General features: G+C 53.8%; 1 protein-coding gene across 5 annotated transcripts; it reads right to left on the bottom strand.

The window, feature by feature from the left end:
- Positions 1 to 81: 81 nt before the first annotated feature.
- On the bottom strand, positions 82 to 27,103 carry CCDC120 (coiled-coil domain containing 120). 5 transcript variants are annotated; one of them, XM_075324616.1, is made up of 11 exons: positions 27,046 to 27,103; positions 13,354 to 13,391; positions 10,972 to 11,035; positions 8,946 to 9,079; positions 8,600 to 8,716; positions 6,930 to 7,170; positions 6,793 to 6,843; positions 6,552 to 6,714; positions 5,354 to 5,455; positions 4,297 to 5,178; positions 82 to 736 (listed from the first exon to the last, which is right to left on the bottom strand). In XM_075324616.1, the coding sequence occupies exons 3-11, from the start codon at positions 11,006 to 11,008 to the stop codon at positions 628 to 630; spliced, it is 1,836 nt and encodes a 611-aa protein (XP_075180731.1). In that variant the 5' UTR covers positions 11,009 to 11,035; positions 13,354 to 13,391; positions 27,046 to 27,103; the 3' UTR covers positions 82 to 627. The 5 variants fall into 5 exon arrangements, with proteins under 5 accessions (XP_075180731.1, XP_075180734.1, XP_075180733.1 ...); XM_075324619.1 differs by having other exon boundaries at positions 27,024 to 27,085; XM_075324618.1 differs by lacking the exon at positions 27,046 to 27,103 and adding an exon at positions 26,878 to 26,922.

Below are 27,103 nucleotides of genomic sequence, written 5' to 3'. Positions count from 1 at the left end.
AGTCCAGCTCGGCCCCCCTCCTCCATCCAAGGGGCGAAAAATGAACCCCCCTTCCCCCCCTGCCCCCTTATAATAACTCTCCAGTGTCTGTACTCAATAACATTCAGTGTGAAGACAGTAAAGTATACAGTAAGGAGGGTCTCGGAGAACGATTGACAACCACCGAGCTCGGCCACGTCCTCTTGAAGGTCACAGCTCCTATGGAGATAAGCGGCGCAGGAATCACGCTTCTCTGCGGGGGACGGACGCCAGCGACTGCACAGAACACATAATAACCGACCCGGACAGGAACAGTATACATATAATACACCCCCGCCAGGGAGGAGCTGCATTCTCCATAAGGGCTACTTGGCATTCTTGACCATAAAAGAACAGAAAAATGGATCTAGAAGATTCCCCTTTGCAGCAAATTAACCTCTTTCTGCCCAAATTGGTGCAAAATTTTGAGGGGGTCCTTATTGCACTGGAGGCGAGAGCCTGCTGACCGACAGCTCCTGCCACATTTGGTGGAGGGATGCGGGCGCCATCTTTTTCTTGAAAGAGCGCTCCTCGTTTTGACTCCTCGTTTGGCTCCGCGCTGAAGGATCGGATCCGTCCGTTATGGTTCTGGGGGGGGGGGTTCCAGTGTCAGACTAAAGTCCCGGGCGGCGTACCCTCCGCCGACCGCTGCCCCTGCGTCCGGGGGGCCACGGAGGACGGGCTGTACAGATCCTCATCACCGTACTCTGAAAAGTGTCTGAGGAAGGAGCCGGTGATAGATGAAGGGGGAAAGTGAAGGAAAACGTAGTAGAAATGGAAGAGTATGGAAAAAGTCAGAAAAAGAAGAAGCGAGAAAGTCGGGGTACCATGGGGTTGTATGTAAAGTGTCATGTGATATGTAGGGGTGGAGCAAGATGGCGGAAAAAAAAAAGGGGGGGGGGCAAAAGCAGAAACAAAGCATTAGACATGTACAAAGCAGCGCACAATAACCAAGGACGGAAAGTGCAGCCCCACCTTCGACCCCCAATATCCCTCAGAGGACCCCCCCGTATTGGAAGCAGATAGTTGTCTATGTGGCCGGATCTCAAGGTGGAGCTACACTTTATAGGGTCCGGGTCCCCCAGAAACAAAAATGTGAAAAACAAAAAAAAGCACAAAAGGAACAGCAAAACAAAAACACAAAAAACAAAAACATTCCGATATAATGTTACTATAAAGATCCCACCGAGGACGAGACACGAGATGCCGGGAACGAGGGAACGAGCCGCCCGGGGAACGGAAGAATGTTCACCTAGGTCCAGAAACCACACCGTACAGTGTGCATAGAAAAATCTATATAAGACAAGGTCAGCTACCTCCTGTATTATACTCCAGAGCTGCACTCACTATTCTGCTGGTGCAGTCACTGTGTACATACATTACATTACTGATCCTGAGTTACATCCTGTATTATACTCCAGAGCTGCACTCACTATTCTGCTGGTGCAGTCACTGTGTACATATATTACTGATCCTGAGCTACCTCCTGTATTATACTCCAGAGCTGCACTCACTATTCTGCTGGTGCAGTCACTGTGTACATACATTACATTACTGATCCTGAGTTACATCCTGTATTATCCTCCAGAGCTGCACTCACTATTCTGCTGGTGCAGTCACTGTGTACATACATTACTGATCCTGAGTTACCTCCTGTATTATACTCCAGAGCTGCACTCGCTATTCTGCTGGTGCAGTCACTGTGTACATACATTACATTACTGATCCTGAGTTATATCCTGTATTATACCTCAGAGCTGTGCTCACTATTCTGCTGGTACATACATTACAGATCCTGAGTTACCTCCTATATTATACTCCAGAGCTGCACTCATTCTGCTGGTGGAGCCACTGTGTACATTATATTACATTACTTAACCTGTACTGATCCTGAGTTATATACTGTATTATACTCCAGAGTTGCACTCACTATTTTGTGAGGTTCAACTGAAAACTCCGTGCATGTACAGAATCTGCACACAGTATGCTCTGGTGATTACAGTCAACAGAATGGTGAGTGCAGCTCTGTAGTATAATGCAGGATATAATGCAGGTTCAGTACAGAATCAGTAATGTAATATATGTACACAGTGACTGCCCCAGCAGAATAGTGAGTGCAGCTCTGGAGTATAATACAGGAGGTTACTCAGGATCAGTAATGTAATGTATGTACACAGTGACTGCCCCAGCAGAATAGTGAGTGCAGCTCTGGAGTATAATACAGGAGGTAACTCAGGATCAGTAATGTAATGTAGGTGCACAGTGACTGCACCAGCAGAATAGTGAGTGCAGCTCTGGGGTATAATACAGGAGGTATCTCAGGATCAGTAATGTAATGTATGTACACAGTGATTGCACCAGCAGAATAGTGAGTGCAGCTCTGGGGTATAATACAGGAGATAACTCAGGATCAGTAATGTAATGTATGTACACAGTGACTGCCCCAGCAGAATAGTGAGTGCAGCTCTGGAGTATAATACAGGAGGTAACTCAGGATCAGTAATGTAATGTATGTACACAGTGACTGCACCAGCAGAATAGTGAGTGCAGCTCTGGAGTATAATACAGGAGGTAACTCAGGATCAGTAATGTATGTACACAGTGACTGCACCAGCAGAATAGTGAGTGCAGCTCTGGAGTATAATACAGGAGGTAACTCAGGATCAGTAATGTAATGTATGTACACAGTGACTGCACCAGCAGAATAGTGAGTGCAGCTCTGGAGTATAATACAGGAGATAACTCAGGATCAGTAATGTATGTACACAGTGACTGCACCAGCAGAATAGTGAGTGCAGCTCTGAAGTATAATACAGGAGGTAACTCAGGATCAGTAATGTATGTACACAGTGATTGCACCAGCAGAATAGCGAGTGCAGCTCTGCAGGACAATACATTATTTTTTTACAATCCAACCTAGCTTTTCCCGTAGATTATTACTATATATACACTGTACAGTGTGTAATAAGATGGTCCTCATCGTGCAGTTTTTTTTCTGCATAGTGTGACTTAGGCCGGTGCAGTTTTTTTTCCCAGTAGCTTCCTCAGTGTTACAGCTGACGGCCGCACGTCCATTGCAGACAATGAGGTCTCTGTAGGATCCGTCGTGTGCAGATGTGTCGGAGTCTCCATAGAGGACAGCGCAGGACACGGCGACTGCCACGAATCCCAGAGACAAGCTCATTTTCAGCAGGACCGAGGCCAGAAGCTGCGACACCGCAGAGGCCGGAAAATGGAAAGACGCGGAATAACATTATAGCAGAGGCGGCCGGGAGCACAGGCGAGTGAGCGGAGGCGGCCGGGAGCACAGGCGAGTGAGCGGAGGCGGCCGGGAGCACAGGCGAGTGAGCGGAGGCGGCCGGGAGCACAGGCGAGTGAGCGGAGGCGGCCGGGAGCACAGGCGAGTGAGCGGAGGCGGCCGGGAGCACAGGCGAGTGAGCGGAGGCGGCCGGGAGCACAGGCGAGTGAGCGGAGGCGGCCGGGAGCACAGGCGAGTGAGCGGAGGCGGCCGGGAGCACAGGCGAGTGAGCGGAGGCGGCCGGGAGCACAGGCGAGTGAGCGGAGGCGAGTGAGCGGAGGCGGCCGGGAGCACAGGCGAGTGAGCGGAGGCGAGTGAGCGGAGGCGGCCGGGAGCACAGGCGAGTGAGCGGAGGCGGCCGGGAGCACAGGCGAGTGAGCGGAGGCGGCCGGGAGCACAGGCGAGTGAGCGGAGGCGGCCGGGAGCACAGGCGAGTGAGCGGAGGCGGCCGGGAGCACAGGCGAGTGAGCGGAGGCGGCCGGGAGCACAGGCGAGTGAGCGGAGGCGGCCGGGAGCACAGGCGAGTGAGCGGAGGCGGCCGGGAGCACAGGCGAGTGAGCGGAGGCGGCCGGGAGCACAGGCGAGTGAGCGGAGGCGGCCGGGAGCACAGGCGAGTGAGCGGAGGCGGCCGGGAGCACAGGCGAGTGAGCGGAGGCGGCCGGGAGCACAGGCGAGTGAGCGGAGGCGGCCGGGAGCACAGGCGAGTGAGCGGAGGCGGCCGGGAGCACAGGCGAGTGAGCGGAGGCGGCCGGGAGCACAGGCGAGTGAGCGGAGGCGGCCGGGAGCACAGGCGAGTGAGCGGAGGCGGCCGGGAGCACAGGCGAGTGAGCGGAGGCGGACGGAGCAAAGGCGAGTGAGTGGAGGCGGACGGAGCAAAGGCGAGTGAGCGGAGGCGGACGGAGCAAAGGCGAATGAGCGGAGGCGGACGGAGCAAAGGCGAGTGAGTGGCAGGACCCGGCGTCTAGTAGAAAATCTCATACCTGCCATGCATTGGGGCCCCTGTGAAACTGATTGAGTGCGGAAGAGGGGACCCCGCCTGGTAGTGTCCGTCGTGGTAGCCGGGCCGGTAGTATCTGGGGTATTGCATGTGGGCAGGGATGGGGCCCCTCTGCACTCCGCCCGGTGCCGCTGAATTGCGAAGGTACCAGTCCCGAAGTCCCTCCAGTGCCAAAGCTTTATGCACGTTCCTCTCCATCGTCTCCGGTGGCGGAGCGCGCGGTTGGCTCCGAGAACGTGGACCCGGATGGGAAACCTGAGCAGCGGGGCGTTGTTGGAAGCCATCAGCGTGCCAAGGCTGCTGGAAGTGGGAGGTGTCAGTCAAATGGGGGCCACAAGACTTGTTGCGGGCCACATTCCTGCGCTGTTGGGTTTCGGCGCGGCTCCTCAGGGCCGGACTTCCAGGATACCCCTCATAATAACCATCCCGCCGCGAATAATGGCTGCTGCTGCAGTCAGGATCGGCCCACCACGGAGCTTCGGGCTCTACCCACCAGTGCCCGTCGGGTTCCACCCATCCTCGCGGCTGTTGCTGCTGCCGTTCCATGTAATAATCCAGCAAGATATCTTCGTAGGGCAGCCGAGGATTGGCGTTGGGCGTCCGGGGATCCGGAGATCTTGCCCCCCGTTGCTGGTGGTGCGAGGACACCGTCGTGCCAGGCTGTGGGCGCTCACTTAGAGCCTCCGAACTCTTGAAGGACGGTTTTCCCTGGGTCTCGGTAGGAGGTGGTCTCTCGATCAAAGCTTCCGAGCTGTTACTGCGACGGCTCCGGGTGGAATGGACGTTCGGACGATCGCAGGGGAAGCCCACCTGAGAGTCCTGGCTCCCAGTCCACTGTCTCTGCGATAGCCCGGAGCTGTCCGACCTGGAAGACGAAGGAGAAGGGATTGGCATGGGAGCTGCGGCCTGACCCCTCGAACACATATGCATGCTCAACTACACAATCCTCCCAAATATCTGATGTTGTCGTCATTTCTACCCCCACACCATAAACTAGGTTGGCCATATCTGTCAAAATGACCCCCCCCCTCAATACCCACCTCAGGGCAGAGCTGCTGCAGGCATTACGGCTCAGGATGGGGGTAGCGGGGACACTCCGGCCCTCCAGACTGGACAGACTCCGAGGGAACGACCTAGTGGGGCTGTGGGTGGAAAAAAGAAAAGCCGCTATGAAATGTGGAATACCGTATATAGGTATAATCAGTCCTCTCCTCCTCCACACTACTATGATAGTCCTTCCAGGACCTGCCATTGATGTGTTACAAAAAATAGGGGGGGGGGGGGTCCATGGCTGGTGCCCCCAACAATGAACCCTGTAGCCCTTTCATTGCAGTAGACGCCACAGTGTCGCTCAAATCCATGCGGTACTGAACTTCTGCCCTATTCATATGAATAGAGCTGAGGTGCAGTACCAAACGCGAACACATGAACAAGGATGGCGCTACATTAATTACCACAATAAGTTGCCACTGGAACCAATATGGATCCAAAAAATATTTGTAACCCCCCCAGGGTACTTTCTATAGGCCACAGAGAGGCTTATTACACCGAGCATCAACATGAAAATAATCCATGTGGTTCTGCACTATTCACATGAATGGAGCTGAGGTGCAGTACCAAACGCAACCACATGAACAATGATGGTGCTGCGTTAGTTAACAAAATAAGTGGCCACTGGAACCAATATGGATCCAAAAAAATAATTGTAACCCCCCCCAAAGGGTACTTATAGGCCATAGAGAGGCTTTTTACACCGTGCACCAACATGAAAATAATCCATGTAGTTCTGCATTATTTACATGAATGGATCTGAGGTGCAGTACCAAACGCGAACACATGAACAAAGATGGCGCTACATTAATTACCACAATAAGTTGCCACTGCAACCAATATGGATCCAAAAAATATTTGTAACCCCCCCAGGGTACTTTCTATAGGCAATAGAGAGGCTTATTACACCGTGCACCAACATGAAAATAATCCATGTGGTTCTGCACTATTCACATGAATGGAGCTGAGGTGCAGTACCAAACACAACCACATGAACAATGATGGTGCTGTGTTAGTTAACAAAATAAGTGACCACTGGAACAAATATGGATCCAAAAAATAATTGTAACCCCCCCGAAGGGGTTTATTACACTGTGCACCAACATGAAAGCCTAGATGACTATAACATACGGTGCTAGATTAGACGGTGATAGCCCCTGGGCCCAAGTAGCAGCCCCATAGCCTTACCTTGCTGCGCTCGCCATGGAGTTGCGCCGGTTGTGGACCTCGCAGTACAGCTCCACTGGTGACGCTTTCCACCCGACTCTTCTCTCCGGACTGCTGGAGACGGCCCGGGAGTGTTCAGTCAATCGTGGGGGAGACGGACGCATAGTGGCCGATAGGACGTCATCTGCAGGAGAGCAGCGGAGTTACCCAACGCCCCCCATAATGCCCTGATTAGCCCATTAATGACCCGCGATGGTCTCACCATGGCTGGCGCTCTCTGATAACGAGCTGCATTCGGATTGGTACGATTCATCTGCAATAAACGGAGCAAAAGGGTCACAGGACGCGACCTTGGGAGTATGTAATGGAGATGAGAGTGCTATGGCGGCACTAACTCACCCAGCAGGCTGTGCGGCACCCGGTGCGTGGGTCTCATGCCCAGCTTCCTGCGCAGGTTGTTGCTCTGCTCCTCCAACTCCTGCAGTCGACGTAGCGCATCCAGATACACCAGCCGCCGCTTCCTGCGCTGCTCCAACGTCAGCTCCGCGCTCTGCTCCGCTGCCAGGCTCAGCTTCCGGGCCGCCTCCGACATCTGCAGCTGCAGAGCAAAGTCCCTCTCCAAGCGCTCCAGCTGGACCTCCTGCCGGAAAAGAGAGGGTTAATAATGAAGTGTAAAAAAAGGTGTTGCCCCGGTCCTGACGGCGTATTTTGGAAATGAACGATCCTTGGTGAACACGTGCGACGCCATGAACAGCCATCAGATGGCGCCGATGAGGCCGCACGGCTCCATTATCTCCCATCATCTGTAATTACTGGGGTAATATTTGGAAATTGCTTCCTAATGTCCCGAATCCTCAGAGGACAAACAACATCGTTATCAGAAATGAGCCTCAAGGTCACCGCCGCCACCGCGCCCCCCCCCCCCCCCACCACCGCGTCCTCCACCCCCCCCACCACACCGCCGCGTCCTCCCCCCCTCCAAGGACAGGCTGCACCTGACTGCACTGGACGGACGCCAGCCATGTTCATTCAGATGCAGCCGGAGTCTCGAGAGGACGCCAGGACCAGGCTCTCCGGTCCCCAGGAATAAAACCGCTCCAATACGGATGAGAGCAGTGATCCGAGCGCTGGTGACATCCCAGTATCACCGACTGTCAGCTGTGTTCCTGGCTGAATCAATTTAGGACCCCTAATAAAAAGTAAAAAATAGGGTGGGCGGCGCATGCGCAGGAGTGGGATGCCCAAAAGGGTGGGGGGAGGCGGCGCGAGTGCGCAGGAGCCGGACAGCCAAAAGGGTAGGGGAGGGCGGCGCGAGTGCACAGGAGTGGGATGCCTAAAAGGGTGGGGGAGGCGGCGTGAGTGCGAAGGAGCCAGACACCCAAAGGGGGAGGGCGGCACGAGTGCGCAGGAGCCGGACAGCCAAAAGGGTGGGGAAGAGCGGCGCGAGTGCACAGGAGCCGGACACCCAGAAGGGTGGGGCAGGGCGGCACCAGTGCACAGCAGCCGGATGGCCAATTGGGTGGGGGAGGGCAGCTCGAGTGCGCAGGAGCCGGACAGCCAAAAAGGTGGGGGAGAGCGGCGCGAGTGCGCAGGAGCCGGACACCCAGAAGGGTGGGGGAGGACGGCACCAGTGCATAGCAGCTGGATGGCCAAAAGGGTGGGGGAGGGCGGCGCAAGTGCGCAGGAGAAGGGTGAGGGAGGTCAGCGCGAGTGCGCAGGAGCCGGACACCCAAAATGGGGAGGGCGGTGCACAGGAGACGGACATCCAAGCTTACATTTATCCACACTATAAATGTAAGAATGCTGTAAGGTGGGGAAGGGGAGGGGCAACCACTAAAGACCCCGCCGATCAGAAAAAAGGGGGTCCCAGAGTCACCGGTGTGAATGGGGAGGGAGTGAACACATGGGACCGCTGCTCCGCCCACCGTCTGTAGAAGCGGTGGCCGCACATGCTCACTACTGCTCCATTCACTTGAGCCCGCTGGTGTTGGGATCTGTGGGGGTCTCAGCAGCCGGACCCTCCAGTGATTACTTGTGTGGATTGGCGGTATGTTTCTGCGTCCTCTCACCTCCGCTCTGGTTACAGTAGCAGCACTCACTCGAAACGCCTTCTGCCGCCTCGTGACGATTGGGGGTCTCTCGCCGTACTCCAGGGGGTACTCTGGGGGGACCTGCCCCGTCAGCTCCTGTGGGGAAACACGGCAGGGCGGGGTGAGACGTCAGGACAGGACATGGCTGCCACCTCCATGGCTCCGGCAGGAGATATCAGTAAAGCCTCGTCACCCCGATGGGGGCAGAGACCGGAATCAGCGTCACCCGTGTCAGCCCGCACAGTCACCGATTACAAGGAGACCTTATCTCCAACTGCTGGAAAAATGAGTGCTGCTGTTCTCTGTTATCAGCCCTGGTACTCACCGCCTCCTGCAGGCACAGCCTGCGCAGCTCGTGGACCTTCTGCCGCAGGGACTCCTGGAGATCTCGCTGCTTCTCTCCCAGGTCGGAGATCAGTTGGGCCCTCTGCTTAGAGGAGGCGTCAAAAAGGGCCCCACCTGTAGAGACCGGGGAGGGGGGACACACATCAGACCCCCCAAAAGAACTGGGATCCGGTTATTAAAACCGCCAAATCGTGCGTTAATAATACCGCCATGTAGTTGTGCATAAATTACGGTGCAATACAGGGTCCTCAAGTCTACGTGGATTTGGTGCCGGAAAGTTCTAAAATAATACCGCCATAGAGTGCACCATAATAGTGTATACTGCCCTCCACTTAGTGGTCCCTAAAGCTTAGCAGCCAGGATCTGAAGTCTATGTACATGTATCAATTGTCTGAATAATCCCGCCAATAGTTACCCAAAAAAGGCACCCAAATATCACTATACAGTGCAAGGATAAAAATAATAGTGCCATGAAGTGCCCATATAGGAGTAGTCTAAAGTGCCATAAATATTTCAAATGACAGGGCCATACAGCGCATCATGTACCACAATACACTGCCCTAATAATACCGCCTAATAGTGCCAAAATAACAGAACTATACAGTTATCAAGTGTGTCATACGGTATCCATATACCACCAAACCGTGCACTAAAAGTACTGCTTAATAGCCCCAGACACAAGGACTATACAGTAGCTAACTGTGCCATATAGCCCATAGTCTAGTAGTAGCCCATAGTGTAGTCTAGACATACTAGTATCAATGCCCATGTTCCACCATACAGTGCACCCATAATACTGCCTACTAGTCCACAAGTAACAGTCATATATCCCACAGCGCGGCACACAAATATTGGTCCTATGCAGAGATCAAATAACATTGCCCAAATACCGCCATATAGTGAGCCAATACCACCACCTAGTAGAACCCAAACAGTGTCCAAATACCGCCATCTAGTGCACCAATACCGCCACCTAGGAGATACCAAAATACCACCATATGGTGCACTAATACCGCCACCTAGTACAATCCAAGCAGTGTCCAAATAGCGCCATATAGTGCACCAATACCGCCACCTAGGAGATACCAAAATAACAGTGCCCAAATACCGCCATATTGTGCACTAATACCGCCACCTAGACCCCAATTAACAGTGCCCAAATACTGCCATATAGTGCACTAACATTGCCACCTAGTAGAAGCCAAATTATACAGAGCCCAAATACTGCCATATTATGCACTAATAACTCCACCTAGTAGAACCCAAACACAATGCTCAAATACTGCAATATAGGCACTAATACCGCCACCTAGTAGAACCCAAATAACAGTTCCTAAATACCGCCACCTAGTGCGCTAATACTGCCACCAAGTAAAACCCAATAATGCCCAAATACCACCATATAGTGCACTAATAAAGTCACCTAGTAAAACCCAAATAACAATGCCCAAATACCGCCATATAGTGCACTAATAAAATCACCTAGTAGAACCCAAATAACACAGTGCCCAGTTTCCTGGATTCTTCACCATACACCAATTAAGCGGGGAACACCTAAAATTCTTACTAAATGACAGGCCCGAGATGGCACCGGCCCCGAGTCATCTGTGCCTCCTATTACCCTACCCGGGGGTCTCAATATACATGACCCGGCCCACCCCTGCAGCTACACCAGTGTGTGGCGCTGTCATCACATTGCAGGGCTGAGGTGGTGTATAGGTGCATGTGTATAACATGAGAGTATGACATTAAGGGGGGAGGGGAGCATTTTTGGGGTGCAGTGACAACTCTGGGGGTGCCACATTGTCCCAGTGATGTCTGACATTTGCACGGTTTGGCGGTATTCCTTATTCCTTCTACTTCAGTGTCGCTGCTTGGAGACTCTCGATATTGGAGTTTTGTCAAGAAACCGATCCATGGAACCAATTGGGGGTCCGGCGGCCCCTCTGCACAATAGACCAATGGGCGATCCGGGTGACGTGAGACGCCGCTGTGCGGTATTTTACCTGACGTGGAGATGCCGCAGGGACCCTTCACCTCCATCTTGGCTCCGCAGCTCCTACCAGCGTCCTGCGGAGATAAGGGGCAACAGGTCATCACACTGGATTCAGACGGAGACCCCCAGAGACCCCCCCAGCCCCTGCCCCACACCGGGATCTCCCCTAGAGGCACCAAAGAAGAGGCGTCTACCAGGTCAATATGAATGGAAATGGGCAAAGAAAGGAGACCGATGGGGGAGGGGAGGAAAAGAGGAGCTAATAAACCTCAGGAGGGTCCCGGCCGCCCCCCTCCCCGACACCAAATGCCAAGAACTAAAAACACCAACTCCAAGGACATCTGCTGCACAGATAAAGGACACGGAGAGGAGGGGGCACCCGAAAAATGCAAGATCGCACCCAAATCCGAAGATTCATAGAAGACCCTCGCCCATACAGGTGATAACGAGCGCACTACAACTCCCAGCAGCACTGAACACCCTGACCCAGCCCTACAGTCACCCCCCGCCCCAATGCTGGGACCCTGCGGAGATGCCAGGGGGGTCCGACGCGACTAAAGGGGGGGTCAACTCAGAGATGGGGGTTCAATTGCGGCCAAATTGGTCGCTGAACGTTTAGCGCGGAGTCGCCGTCTCCCCCCATCGGGAAGTCGTCTGGATACAAGTCAAGACACAACCGAGGGTCCGCATAGACGCGACACACTTCACATTACAGGGTCTCAGAAGACGGTAACCCCTTCCACTCACTGCGGAACTCGTCTCCACACTAACCAGCGGAAGATACGGTCACCCAGCTTCCCGCAGATCCTGAATGGCATGTTAGGCTATTGCTAGGCGACAGTGTAGATGTCAGTTATTCTGGCAATGTGCTCCTGAACCAGCAGGCTCTGGATGAACACAGCAATAGTGGAGCTGGGGGTCCCAAAAGTCAGATCTATATGATGTGATATGTCCCACTCATTCTCAGGATGGGGGGGGGTCTTAGGGGTCAGACCGCCATGCAGCGCTATGTCCCCCTCACTCTCAGGATGGGGGTCCCAGGGGTCAGACCGCCATGCAGCGCTATGTCCCCCTATGAAGGTCTCAGGGGTCAGACCGCCATGCAGCGCTATGTCCCCTCATTCTCAGGATGGGGGTCTCAGGGGTCAGACCACCATGCAGCGCTATGTCCCCTCACTCTCAGGATGGGGGTCCCGGGGGTCAGACCGTCATGTAGCGCTAGGTCACCCTCATTCTCAGGATGGGGGTCAGACCGCCATGCAGCGCTATGTTCCCCTCATTCTCAGGATGGGGGTCTCAGGGGTCAGACCGCCATGCAGCGCTATGTCCCCCTCATTGTCCGGATCGGTGGGGGTCCTTCCCATGCCTCTCCCAGAAGACAGACCGCCAACAACCCAGCGCTGGCATCAGAACCATAAAATCCTGGCAGATGCCCGCTGGGTATAAACGTCACCCCCCATTTACCTGGCTCCAGGCACCTGCTGCCCCCGGTGCCCCTCTCCCGGCCCCGGCGCCCCTCTCCCGGCCCCGGTGCCATGCCGCCTCCTCACCCGGCCGTGACGCGCTGCCAAAGGTTACAGCTGACTCACGGACACATCAGGCTTCCGTCACTTCTGCAAACAATCCTGTCATCCTGCGCAACAAGCCGGGGATTGTTCCGGACGGCGGCGTCACCGGGATCAGCGAGTCCTCAGCTCCCCGAGCCCCGCGACCTGTCACTCATTAACACAATGCATGCCATTGTCCACGCCTCGCTGGTGTCTGCACAATCCGCCACTCACATTACAACAACAATATTTTTAGGACACCCCCTCCCCTCTCCCGCCAGGACTACTGCAACCCCCGCAGTCACTTCTCTGAAAACTGATTAAAACTTATATTTGAGACTTATTTTAGCAATTTCTGATCCTGGGAAAGCTGGGTTACACTACAGCCACCAAAAGCCCCCTCCCAACCCCCCCCCCCCCCCAATCACTGCGGCCCCTTCATCCTGCGGATTGGTGAGGGTCCTACAGGTCACACCTCTGTTCAGTATAAATTAATAATCCCTATTACTAAAGGGATATCCATTTTTGGGAAAACTGGGTTTTAAAAGCATTATCACCCAGCTTTCCCATATTCCTGATCTGTATGTTTGCTCCTGTACGCATTGCCATTCAGGACTCCAGGAAAGCTGGGCTTTAAAAGCATCAATCACCCAGCTTTCCGATCTATACGTTTGCTTCGATATGTATTGCCATTCAGAATTCCGGGAAAGATGGGTTTTAAAAGAATAGTCACCCAGCTTTCCAGGGTTCCCGATCTGTAGGTTTGCTCCAGTACATAGTGCCCTTCAGGACTCGGCTGATCCCCTCCCCCACACAACCGTAACCGCACATGGAGTGATTCTTACCGTGTGTGATCCGGCAGACGGCCATTCACCTCCCGAACCTGAAAGCAAGACAGACGACATATGTGAAAGGCTGCGGATACTGCTGCTGGGCATGTAGCAGAGCCGACGCAGCACGGCCCCGGCCGAGCCGAGCCGACGCAGCACGGCCCCGGCCGAGCCGAGCCGACGCAGCACGGCCCCGGCCGAGCCGAGCCGACGCAGCACGGCCCCAGCCGAGCCGAGCCGACGCAGCACGGCCCCAGCCGAGCCGAGCCGACGCAGCACGGCCCCAGCCGAGCCGAGCCGACGCAGCACGGCCCCAGCCGAGCCGAGCCGACGCAGCACGGCCCCAGCCGAGCCGAGCCGACGCAGCACGGCCCCAGCCGAGCCGAGCCGACGCAGCACGGCCCCAGCCGAGCCGAGCCGACGCAGCACGGCCCCAGCCGAGCCGAGCCGACGCAGCACGGCCCCAGCCGAGCCGAGCCGACGCAGCACGGCCCCAGCCGAGCCGAGCCGACGCAGCACGGCCCCAGCCGAGCCGAGCCGACGCAGCACGGCCCCAGCCGAGCCGAGCCGACGCAGCACGGCCCCAGCCGAGCCGAGCCGACGCAGCACGGCCCCAGCCGAGCCGAGCCGACGCAGCACGGCCCCAGCCGAGCCGAGCCGACGCAGCACGGCCCCAGCCGAGCCGAGCCGACGCAGCACGGCCCCAGCCGAGCCGAGCCGACGCAGCACGGCCCAGCCGAGCCGAGCCGACGCAGCACGGCCCCAGCCGAGCCGAGCCGACGCAGCACGGCCCCAGCCGAGCCGAGCCGACGCAGCACGGCCCCAGCCGAGCCGAGCCGACGCAGCACGGCCCCAGCCGAGCCGAGCCGACGCAGCACGGCCCCAGCCGAGCCGAGCCGACGCAGCACGGCCCCAGCCGAGCCGAGCCGACGCAGCACGGCCCCAGCCGAGCCGAGCCGACGCAGCACGGCCCCAGCCGAGCCGAGCCGACGCAGCACGGCCCCAGCCGAGCCGAGCCGACGCAGCACGGCCCCAGCCGAGCCGAGCCGACGCAGCACGGCCCCAGCCGAGCCGAGCCGACGCAGCACGGCCCCAGCCGAGCCGAGCCGACGCAGCACGGCCCCAGCCGAGCCGAGCCGACGCAGCACGGCCCCAGCCGAGCCGAGCCGACGCAGCACGGCCCCAGCCGAGCCGAGCCGACGCAGCACGGCCCCAGCCGAGCCGAGCCGACGCAGCACGGCCCCAGCCGAGCCGAGCCGACGCAGCACGGCCCCAGCCGAGCCGAGCCGACGCAGCACGGCCCCAGCCGAGCCGAGCCGACGCAGCACGGCCCCAGCCGAGCCGAGCCGACGCAGCACGGCCCCAGCCGAGCCGACGCAGCACGGCCCCAGCCGAGCCGACGCAGCACGGCCCCAGCCGAGCCGACGCAGCACGGCCCCAGCCGAGCCGAGCCGACGCAGCACGGCCCCAGCCGAGCCGAGCCGACGCAGCACGGCCCCAGCCGAGCCGACGCAGCACGGCCCCAGCCGAGCCGAGCCGACGCAGCACGGCCCCAGCCGAGCCGAGCCGACGCAGCACGGCCCCAGCCGAGCCGAGCCGACGCAGCACGGCCCCAGCCGAGCCGAGCCGACGCAGCACGGCCCCAGCCGAGCCGAGCCGACGCAGCACGGCCCCAGCCGAGCCGAGCCGACGCAGCACGGCCCCAGCCGAGCCGAGCCGACGCAGCACGGCCCCAGCCGAGCCGAGCCGACGCAGCACGGCCCCAGCCGAGCCGAGCCGACGCAGCACGGCCCCAGCCGAGCCGAGCCGACGCAGCACGGCCCCAGCCGAGCCGAGCCGACGCAGCACGGCCCCAGCCGAGCCGAGCCGACGCAGCACGGCCCCAGCCGAGCCGAGCCGACGCAGCACGGCCCCAGCCGAGCCGAGCCGACGCAGCACGGCCCCAGCCGAGCCGAGCCGACGCAGCACGGCCCCAGCCGAGCCGAGCCGACGCAGCACGGCCCCAGCCGAGCCGAGCCGACGCAGCACGGCCCCAGCCGAGCCGAGCCGACGCAGCACGGCCCCAGCCGAGCCGAGCCGACGCAGCACGGCCCAAGCCGAGCCGAGCCGACGCAGCACGGCCCAAGCCGAGCCGAGCCGACGCAGCACGGCCCAAGCCGAGCCGAGCCGACGCAGCACGGCCCAAGCCGAGCCGAGCCGACGCAGCACGGCCCAAGCCGAGCCGAGCCGACGCAGCACGGCCCAAGCCGAGCCGACGCAGCACGGCCCCAGCCTAAACCAGACAACGTAGCAAAGCCACAGTAAACGTAGCAGAGCAAGTTACCTGACATTGTAATTACCAACGTGTTGCCCTGACTTGGGAGTTACTGTAGCACTCTCTGCTGGGTGCAGTAGTTCACCATGTCCCGCACCGTGCACTGAGCTCCTCTGCAGGACGGGTGACAGGCGGTGATTCACTGGGGTACAAATAACAGGCCGCGTGGCAGGGTCCACACTGGTGCGGCAATTATAGGCTTATAATAGTCAACCTCCCGCGGACACACCTAGCCGCATGCCCTCTGTGTGACCGCAGGTGGAGCGGACTTTATTGCAGCCAGCTCTATAGGGCACGGGGCAGGTTCCTCTTAAAGGTGACTATTTTGGACCGGACGGGCGCCGCACCTCGCTCGTGGCCTTGGATGACGTCAGGTGATAATTTTAGATCCTCATGATGTAACCGGCCTTTATTAAATCTGTTGCGACATTTCCCAATCGGTTCCTGGAAAAGCTGGGTGACATCCAATATGGCCGCCACGGCACAATCCCAAGAAGTTAGGTCAGGGCGGAAAGCCCCTGTGCTCTCAGAACCAGGAAAAAAAAAAAAATCTAGGGCCCTTTAAGTGCCAGTTGGGTCGGTGCCCACTATAAGCGGAGGCCGGGCACCCAGCCTGGAGATTTGGCCGCGATACTGAGGGTATAGATCACATAGCGCTTGTGTCAGCGCGACCCGCCTGGCCGAGCAGCCAGTGATGACATCATCGTCAGGATGACATCATCAGGGGCGGTAACATGACGTCACCTAGGACCGCTGCACCCGGGAGGTTTACTGGAAATGTCCCTCTCCTCTTGCCGTAGGATTATAACATTACATAATAAGGGGGGTATTGGTGAATCACACATCACAGGCTTAGATACACCGGCTCAGCAAATTACAGCAGTGTGAGATTAGATACAGCGGCTCCGCACAAAGTATCACACAAGAGGACTAGATACAGCAGCATCTGACACTGCAAACAGCACAAAAAAATAGGCTGAGGTACACCGGCTCAGAGAGGAACATATGATAGGCTTAGATACAGCAGCACAAATATACCGGCGTAAATGTATCCGTATCACAAATAGGAGTCCTAGATACTACAGCTCAGCAGACAGTATCACACAGGACAGGATTAGATACACAGCTCAGCAGACAGTATCACACAGGACAGGATTAGATACACAGCTCAGCAGAGTATCACACAGGAGAGGATTAGATACACAGCTCAGCAGACAGTATCATAGGATTAGATACACAGCTCAGCAGACAGTATCACACAGGAGAGTATTAGATAAACAGCTCAGCAGAAAGTATCACACGATAGGATTAGATACACGGCTCAGCAGACCGTATCATACAGAAGAGGATTAGATACACAGCTCAGCAGACAGTATCACACAGGAGAGGATTAGATACACGGCTCAGCAGAAAGTATCACACGATAGGATTAGATACACAGCTCAGCAGACAGTATCACAGGAGAGGATTAGATACACAGCTCAGCAGACAGTATCACAGGATAGGATTAGATACACGGCTCAGCAGACAGTATCACACAGGATGGGATTAGATACAACAACTTAGACAGTATCCATAGCAGCACTAGATGCAGTAACAAATATGACTGGCTTAGCTACACAGTATCACACATAAAAGACTTGGCAGGCAGTAGTACAAATAATCAGCTCATATATACACACAAAACAGCAGTCAGTATCACACATTATAGATTTAGATACATGCTTCAGCAGATCGTACCCAACATGACAGGCTTAGATACACCAGTGGGATGTCACTGGTGGTACTCCCAGCACAGAATATTAATATCTGGCAGCAGGAAGTGTCAGTGAATCCGCACATCCCTTACTCAGCGCCAATGAGTAAAGGAGCCGCACTACACCCGGCGGGCGAGGACATGCCGGACCTGCCTGACTCAGCGCTGCTCCCCGGCCACATCACTCCGCAGGCTTCCTGCGTACACCGACACTTCCTGCAACCAATACATGTTCAGTCCTCCCCAATCCCAGGGGTAGACATGGCGGATAACAATAATCTGTCTGCGGTTTGCTGGACTTTACCTTCACTCCTGAGATAAGCAGCCGCCGCAGCCTCCGATAGCCGCTGATCCCCACATTTGGCCAGCAGCCGTCTGACATCTGCAGCCGCCATTAGTCAGAGCTGGTGTCGGACTCAGGTGTCAGTAGCAGCTGCGTCATTTCCCTTTATTGCTTTATAACCTTATATTAGAACGGTGCCGTAACCGTACAATTATTATAATCAGAGCTTACTTTTTTATTACGGCTACTAAAAGTTAAAAATGGCTTCATAAATTCATTTGGAACAAAAAACAAAAACAAAAGGGACACTCTAGACAATTTATACACTAAAATATATAGCAAAGGCTCCTCGGGGGCGGGACATTACAGAATGCCAGTGTTATGTCCCGCCCCCGAGTTGCCCTAGTTGTCCGTATCAACCAACCAAAGCTCAGCGTTCATTTCTAGAAATATTAAATCTGAGCTATGATCCAATTTGCACCCCCAAAACCCCTGGCCTTAAATCGGACCCCAGCAGATCCGCTTTCTTAAAGGGCCACTAACCGTAAATTCAGCACATTAGACATCATTCACACCTAACGATGGCCGTATTATAGCACCAACTCACGATTATAGGGAATTTCTTGACATCCTGTCAATAGAGTCAGCCTCACGCAAACCTGAATGGCTGATAACAGGGAATAATAGAGTGTACTGAAGCAAATGGACAATTTAGTGTTCCTTTAAAAGGGCAATTCTCATTTTCTTATATGGGTATTATCAGATAGTGGTGGTAAATACAAGCAATGTTGCAATTTGCTGCTTGTTAAAATTTGTAGTCGTTCTTGAGCTATTAACACTTGTTTACATCTTGTTGCCTAGGAGACCGACCACTGCTGCTATCTTCTAAGCACTGACAGCTTGTTGCCTAGGAGACCGACCACTGCTGCTATCTTCTAAGCACTGACAGCTTCAAAGCCAAAGAAAAGACATTAAAAGCAAAGCGTAGTGGTCAGTCTCCAAGAAAACGAGCTGTAAACAAAAATATTGATTTTTTTAACATTTCTTCAGATGTTAACACTTGTTTACAGCTCGTTACCTTGGCGACCGACCACCGCTGCCCGACATCAGAACATATGCAGTGCCTATAATCTCTTCTTTGGCGCTTGTAAGCACTGTTTTGAAGCTGGCAGTGATTACAAAGATAGACAGCAGCAGTGGTCGGTCTCCTAGGCAACAAGCTGCAAACAAAAGTGTTAATATCTCAAGAACGATAATACATTTTAATAAGTAATACATTGCAAAAGTGCTTGTTTTTAATCAGCTCTCAAAAAAATAGGCATTTATGAAAATAGGAAATAGCCCTTTAAGGGGATGATTTTTTTTTTTTTTTTTTTAATTAGGTATCATTAGCCTCCACTGACTTCAATGGACAAAACCTGCCCTACAGGCGCCGGGAGCCACCACGGAGGCGGATGACACCACATTTTAATTGCTTGTGGAGTGTTATATAAGCAGGCAAAGAAAAACAGATGCAGCTCAGATAATATTTACATGCCTGATCGGAGGATCCGTGTGAATTAGAGGTCAATGCAATCACACAGTGACATCACTAGGAACACTGGCCCACCAGGGGTTTGGAAACGTCAAGAGCCAATCAATTTTGTCAGCTGTAATGGTCAAGATTATGGTCACCCCCCCAAATTTCACCAACATGTCTGCCATTTCAGCTCCCACCGAGTCCCGAATGGCAAGCCTGCCTAGCCATGAAATGCCCCCTTGGTAAATCCCACCATCATGTCTCCTCACTGTACACTAAAGCCTGGAGAGAAAAAAAAAAAAAAAAAAAAATTAAAGGGGGATGTTCGCCCTATTTTAACCCACTACCATAGCGTTATACATGATGAGACATTTCTAAAAATGTGCAATTTACGAAATGTCTCCAGCAGCATAAAGGAAGGGGGAGAGAATATGATAAAGGTGTATAAGAGTCAGGTGGGCGGTTCTGGTCTGTCGAAGAGTCACACAATGCCACGCCCATCCTTTCCAGGGAAATCCGCTTTATGCACAGGAAATCATAGTGTACGCCTCCGTCTGTGTGGTATGCAAATCTCAGCCTATAAGCCACCACTGAATGACTCCTAAGGAGATCAGGACCACCCACCGGACTCTTAAAACATTCTGAGTGACATCTTAGCCTATTACCGTCATGTAAACCCTCATGGTGACATTTTAAAAGGGCTTTATATACTGAATGACATGTTCCCTTTAAAAGGAGCTCCTAGGACTGCATCCCCCGAGGTGTCTTCAAGAAGCACGATGAGAACGCGTCTGTCTACAGCCGGAGGATGAGATATGTACGAGGATCTAAAGATGTACGGGCGGGTCCCCGAGGGCTGCAAATGAGACCAAGAAAGTAGGAGCTCAGGTGCTCAACCTAGAGGACCTCAAGTATTTAAATATATAAAAAAAATAAATAAAAAAAATATTAAATATTTTTCTTTTACGTGGTAAATGCTATGTAAAATAAATAATATAATATATTTCATATATATATTCATATATATTATTTTTAATATTTGTTATTTTATTTATACATATATTTTAAAAAAATATATGCAACTTAAAAAATAGTAACATTTATATATTATATATAAATATATTTTTTAATTTATTCTTAATATATATATATATATATATATATATATATATATATATATATATATATATATATATATATATATATATATATAAGAATAAATTAAAAAATATATTTATATATAATAAAAAAATAGTGACATTTATATTTTATTATATATAAATATATTTTTATTTATTTTTATAATATATATATGGTATATTATAAAAATAAATAAAAACAATTTATATATAATAAAATATAAATGTTACTATCTTTTAAAGTTACAAATATTTTTTTAAATAAATATATGTATAAATAAAAAATAATAATGATAAGAATGGATATAAATATTAAAAATATATATTTTAATATTTTTTTGTCTCCTTTAGGTTTTGAGTTATGCAAAGGAAATAAGGCGGTGTAGTGCTCAGTGACCGGTCATACAAGGGGGATGACAGATTTTCAAAGTGCGCTCCCCCTTTAATAACCATCATCATCATCACCCTGAAAAAGGGCGACAGCGTTGCTAGAACTTGTTCCTCGCACTTTAGACTTTCATGTGTGACCTCATCGGCTCTGGAGTGTTGCAGAACATGCTACAATCGTCGGGGCTCGCAACGTGGCCTCCGCTGACATAATCCCCACAGTGTTAATCCTCAACCTCAAGAAGCCGCCGTCTTCTGCCTTTACACTCAAGACCATTTCCCACAGTCGACGGTTGCCACAGGGCGTCTGTGCGGCGTCTGGGCCAGACAGCAATGTCGGAATCGTCCCTTAAAGGGGTGGTCTCTACGGACGTCATAGAGCAGCCCCTTTTCTAACCCCTCTCAATGTCAATGAGCCAGAACTGTCAGTAACTGTTCCACAGGCTGTCGTTCTGGAAGGATATCTCATGAGACACTCTCCCCCAGTCTTAACACACTGCGGTAGATTGATCAACAGTCTCTAATACAAAAAAGGTCTGTTGTCCATTGCAACCAATCAAAGCTCAGCTTTCATTTTACCAGAGCAGTTTATAAAATGAAAGCTGAGCTATAATTGGTTGCTATGGGCTACCAGCTAGTTTTGAGGATTGAGGCCAAGTGCAAGACTCAAAACTAGCTTTGTTGCCCATAGCAACCAATCACAGCTCAGCTTTCATTTTACCAGAGCAGTATATAAACTGAAAGCTGAGCTATGATTGGTTGCTATAGGCAACAAAGATGGTTCTGGAAAATGAGGCCTAGTGAAAGGCCTCAAAAGGCACAATGGGGCGAAATTAGCTCCCCACTCTGAATAAAAACTTACTTAAAAGAGTCCCTTGACAATTAACCACTATGAGACCCTATTATAGAGTGACCCTGTCCCCAACTTGACATCTGCCCACTTCTTACTTCCTGCGGAGATCGATATATAGGGTGCCCCCCTCCAGATATAGCCCAAGGTGGGTGTATGCAGAGGTCTATAGGGTGCCCCCCCCCCAGATATAGCCCAAGGTGGGTGTATGCAGAGGTCTATAGGGTGCCCTCCCCCAGATACAGCCAAGGTGGGTGTATGCAGAGGTCTATAGGGTGCCACCCGGTTTATAGCCCAAGGTGGTGTATGCACAGATCTCTGGGGTGCCCCCCATATATAGCCCAAGGTAGGTGTATGCACAGGTCTCTAGGGTGCCCCCAGATATAGCCCAAGGTGGGTGTATGCACAGGTCTCTAGGGTGCCCCCCCGGTTATAGCCCAAGGTGGGTGTATGCACAGGTCTATAGGGTGCCCCCCGGTTATAGCCCAAGGTGGGTGTATGCACAGGTCTATAGGGTGCCCCCCGGTTATAGCCCAAGGTGGGTGTATGCACAGTCTATAGGGTGCCCTCCAGATATAGCAGAATTCGGGAGCACTTGTAAGGGACAGGCTCAAGTGCTGAGCCCGCTCTATACTCTGCAGGTGCCAGCTGTATCACACAGCAGAAACCAGCTGATAACCCCTTAGATGCATTGGTAAACAGTGACCATGGCATCTAAGCCGTTAGACAGGGTTCACCCTCTAACCTCCCCAATAGGTTAATGGCAGCCTGGAGCCCCAATTTTTTTTTAAGTACACCCCTACGTAGCTGCATATGGCCCCCTTCACCCACCACTGCACTATGGGATGTGAGGTACTATTAGCAACCAAAATATTAGCTTTTTAGGGAATTACTGCAATGAAGCCGTTCAAAGGGGGCCCCTCACTCTAAAGGTCGGGCCTACTTATAGCGTCTAGAGAACGTGGGCCACATCTATAGGTCGGAGAGCTTCATTTCAGGGGTCACTGCAGGACTCAGCACCCACTTAAAATGTCATGAAGGTCTTTGGTGGAAATATGGCCGCCAGGCTCTGGGCAGCCATATTGGTTTTGCACCGGCCGTACATTAGTATTTTTACATAGATGGGACAGGGGCGGCCAGCCCCCTTTATAAACCACAATAGAGGTGAAGGAAGGAGCCTGTACACCCTGAACCTGCCCGGATCACATTCTCTCGCCGCCCGCACCTCAACGTCTCCACCTAAAATACCGAAGACTGGAATTAGCAGCAGAGGAGGCCATGACGATTATTTTTATTAGTGAATTACTTCCTGCTCGTAAAATAACAGCAGAGATTCCCACACCAAGGACCGCCGCGGCCTCCATATCTGTGCCCCCCAACTAACAAGGCATGCTTCATAGTGGTCCTAGGGCAGATCCGCCATTCAGGGTCCTGGAAAAGCCGAGTAATAACCATCGTGGGAGCGCACTGGCGGCCATATTAGTTGTGTGATTCACAGTCTGACCCGCTCCACCGCAGTAATCATGACAGACGCGTATGGGAAGAGTGATGACTGCCATATGTTATCCCATCCCGAGCACGGAAACATTCTGTCAGCAGCCAGACGACAGAGTGGCTGCGTACCAATGGCGGAGGTGTCGCCTCACCCCGTGGCGCGGGGGCAGACATATGCGGAGGTGTCGCCTCACCGTGGCTCGGGGGCAGACATATGCGGAGGTGTCGCCTCACCGTGGCGCGGGGGCAGACATATGCGGAGGTGTCGCCTCACCGTGGCGCGGGGGCAGACATATGCGGAGGTGTCGCCTCACCGTGGCGCGGGGGCAGACATATGCGGAGGTGTCGCCTCACCGTGCGCGGGGGCAGACATATGTATATACAGCACAGCTCACATGGGGGGTCTGTCATCCATTGTCACCGGACAACTCCTCATACTACACAGAGGGGTCAATCACCTGTATACAAGTAGTAGTAAACGCCAACATGTCCGACAACTCTGCAGAGAACGATATATAGGGTATAGGGTGCCCCCCAGATATAGCTCAAGTGTATACACAGTCTACAGGGCGGCCCCCCCCAGATATGGCCCAGGTGTATATACAGTCTACACCTGGGCTATATCTGGGGGGGACACCCTGTAGACTGTGTATACACCTGGGCTATATCTGGGGGGGGGGGGGGGACACCCTGTAGACTGTGTATACACCTGGGCTATATCTGGGGGGGGGACACACCCTGTAGACTGTGTATACACCTGGGCTATATCTGGGGGGGGGGGGGGACACCCTGTAGACTGTGTATACACCTGGGCTATATCTGGGGGGGGGACACCCTGTAGACTGTGTATACACCTGGGCTATATCTGGGGGGGGACACCCTGTAGACTGTGTATACACCTGGGCTATATCTGGGGGGGGACACCCTGTAGACTGTGTATACACCTGGGCTATATCTGGGGGGGGGGGGGACACCCTGTAGACTGTATACACCTGGGCTATATCTGGGGGGGGGACAGCCCGTATACAGTCTACAGGGTGTCCCCCCCCCCCCCCAGATATAGCCCAGGTGTATACACAGCCTACAGGGTGTCCCCCCCCCAGATATAGCCCAGGTGTATACACAGTCTACAGGGTGTCCCCCCCCCCAGATATAGCCCAGGTGTATACACAGTCTACAGGGTGTCCCCCCCCCCAGATATAGCCCAGGTGTATACACAGTCTACAGGGTGTCCCCTCCCCCCCCAGATATAGCCCAGGTGTATACACAGTCTACAGGGTGTCCCCCCCAGATATAGCCCAGGTGTATACACAGTCTACAGGGTGTCCCCCCCCAGATATAGCCCAGGTGTATACACAGTCTACAGGGTGTCCCCCCCCAGATATAGCCCAGGTGTATACACAGTCTACAGGGTGTCCCCCCCCAGATATAGCCCAGGTGTATACACAGTCTACAGGGTGTCCCCCCCCCAGATATAGCCCAGGTGTATACACAGTCTACAGGGTGTCCCCCCCCCCCAGATATAGCCCAGGTGTATACACAGTCTACAGGGTGTCCCCCCCCCAGATATAGCCCAGGTGTATACACAGTCTACAGGGTGTCCCCCCCCCCCCCAGATATAGCCCAGGTGTATACACAGTCTACAGGGTGTCCCCCCCCCCCAGATATAGCCCAGGTGTATACACAGTCTACAGGGTGTCCCCCCCCCAGATATAGCCCAGGTGTATACACAGTCTACAGGGTGTCCCCCCCCCCCCCCCCAGATATAGCCCAGGTGTATACACAGTCTACAGGGTGTCCCCCCCCCCAGATATAGCCCAGGTGTATACACAGTCTACAGGGTGTCCCCCCCCCCCAGATATAGCCCAGGTGTATACACAGTCTACAGGGTGTCCCCCCCCCCCCCCAGATATAGCCCAGGTGTATACACAGTCTACAGGGTGTCCCCCCCCCCCCAGATATAGCCCAGGTGTATACACAGTCTACAGGGTGTCCCCCCCCCCCCCCCCAGATATAGCCCAGGTGTATACACAGTCTACAGGGTGTGTCCCCCCCAGATATAGCCCAGGTGTATACACAGTCTACAGGGTGTCCCCCCCCCCCCCCAGATATAGCCCAGGTGTATACACAGTCTACAGGGTGTGTCCCCCCCAGATATAGCCCAGGTGTATACACAGTCTACAGGGTGTGTCCCCCCCCAGATATAGCCCAGGTGTATACACAGTCTACAGGTTGTGTCCCCCCAGATATAGCCCTGGTGTATACACAGTCTACAGGGTTCCCCCAGATATAGCCCAGGTGTATACACAGTCTACAGGTTGTCCCCCCCCAGATATAGCCCAGGTGTATACACAGTCTACAGGTTGTCCCCCCCCAGATATAGCCCAGGTGTATACACAGTCTATAGGTTGTCCCCCCCCCAGATATAGCCCAGGTGTATACACAGTCTATAGGTTGTCCCCCCCCAGATATAGCCCAGGTGTATACACAGTCTATAGGTTGTCCCCCCCCAGATATAGCCCAGGTGTATACAGTGTACAGGGTTCCCCCCCCAGATATAGCCCAGGTGTATACAGTCTACAGGGTTCCCCCCCCAGATATAGCCCAGGTGTATACAGTCTACAGGGTTCCCCCCCCAGATATAGCCCAGGTGTATACAGTCTACAGGGTTCCCCCCCCCAGATATAGCCCAGGTGTATACAGTCTACAGGGTTCCCCCCCCCAGATATAGCCCAGGTGTATACAGTCTACAGGGTTCCCCCCCCCAGATATAGCCCAGGTGTATACAGTCTACAGGGTTCCCCCCCAGATATAGCCCAGGTGTATACAGTCTACAGGGTTCCCCCCCAGATATAGCCCAGGTGTATACAGTCTACAGGGTTCCCCCCCCAGATATAGCCCAGGTGTATACAGTCTACAGGGTTCCCCCCCCAGATATAGCCCAGGTGTATACAGTCTACAGGGTGTCCCCCCAGATATAGCCCAGGTGTATACAGTCTACAGGGTTCCCCCCCAGATATAGCCCAGGTGTATACACAGTCTACAGGGTGTCCCCCCAGATATAGCCCAGGTGTATACACAGTCTACAGGGTGTCCCCCCAGATATAGCCCAGGTGTATACACAGTCTACAGGGTGTCCCCCCACCCAGATATAGCCCAGGTGTATACACAGTCTACAGGGTGTCCCCCCACCCAGATATAGCCCAGGTGTATACACAGTCTTCAGGGTGTCCCCCCAGATATAGCCCAGGTGTGTACACAGTCTTCAGGGTGTCCCCCCAGATATAGCCCAGGTGTATACACAGTCTTCAGGGTGTCCCCCCAGATATAGCCCAGGTGTATACACAGTCTTCAGGGTGTCCCCCCAGATATAGCCCAGGTGTATACACAGTCTTCAGGGTGTCCCCCCAGATATAGCCCAGGTGTATACACAGTCTTCAGGGTGTCCCCCCAGATATAGCCCAGGTGTATACACAGTCTTCAGGGTGTCCCCCCAGATATAGCCCAGGTGTATACACAGTCTTCAGGGTGTCCCCCCAGATATAGCCCAGGTGTATACACAGTCTTCAGGGTGTCCCCCCAGATATAGCCCAGGTGTGTATATATACACACACACAATACAGACAATATAGTCCCCATTGTCTATCATGGTAATGGGCATTAGATGTCAGTAGTGAACATCACACATAGGCCATCACACAACCATCCATCATCAGAACACAGCAGCCTCACTATACACATCACACATATCATACACACCACACTGTATACACACACTACATGCTATATACACACACCTCCCCCGCTTACGCTGCAGCCGCTACAATGTATCAGTCTGGGGCTCACACCCCGCACCCGGTAACCACGGGCTCCCAGGTAGCACCGGCGACACCGATCACCCCGCCGCGCCGATCACATCGCTCACCGCCGCGGACGATCTCACCTCTCCGGCCGCAGGTACCAACCTGCACACTCCGCTCACACAGGAGCTTCCAGCGGAACACACCAACTGCACGTCCAACC

Source organism: Anomaloglossus baeobatrachus, chromosome 9, assembly GCF_048569485.1.
Source record: "Anomaloglossus baeobatrachus isolate aAnoBae1 chromosome 9, aAnoBae1.hap1, whole genome shotgun sequence".
Classification (NCBI taxonomy): domain Eukaryota; kingdom Metazoa; phylum Chordata; class Amphibia; order Anura; family Aromobatidae; genus Anomaloglossus; species Anomaloglossus baeobatrachus.
This window is presented reverse-complemented; position numbering and strand designations above follow the sequence as displayed.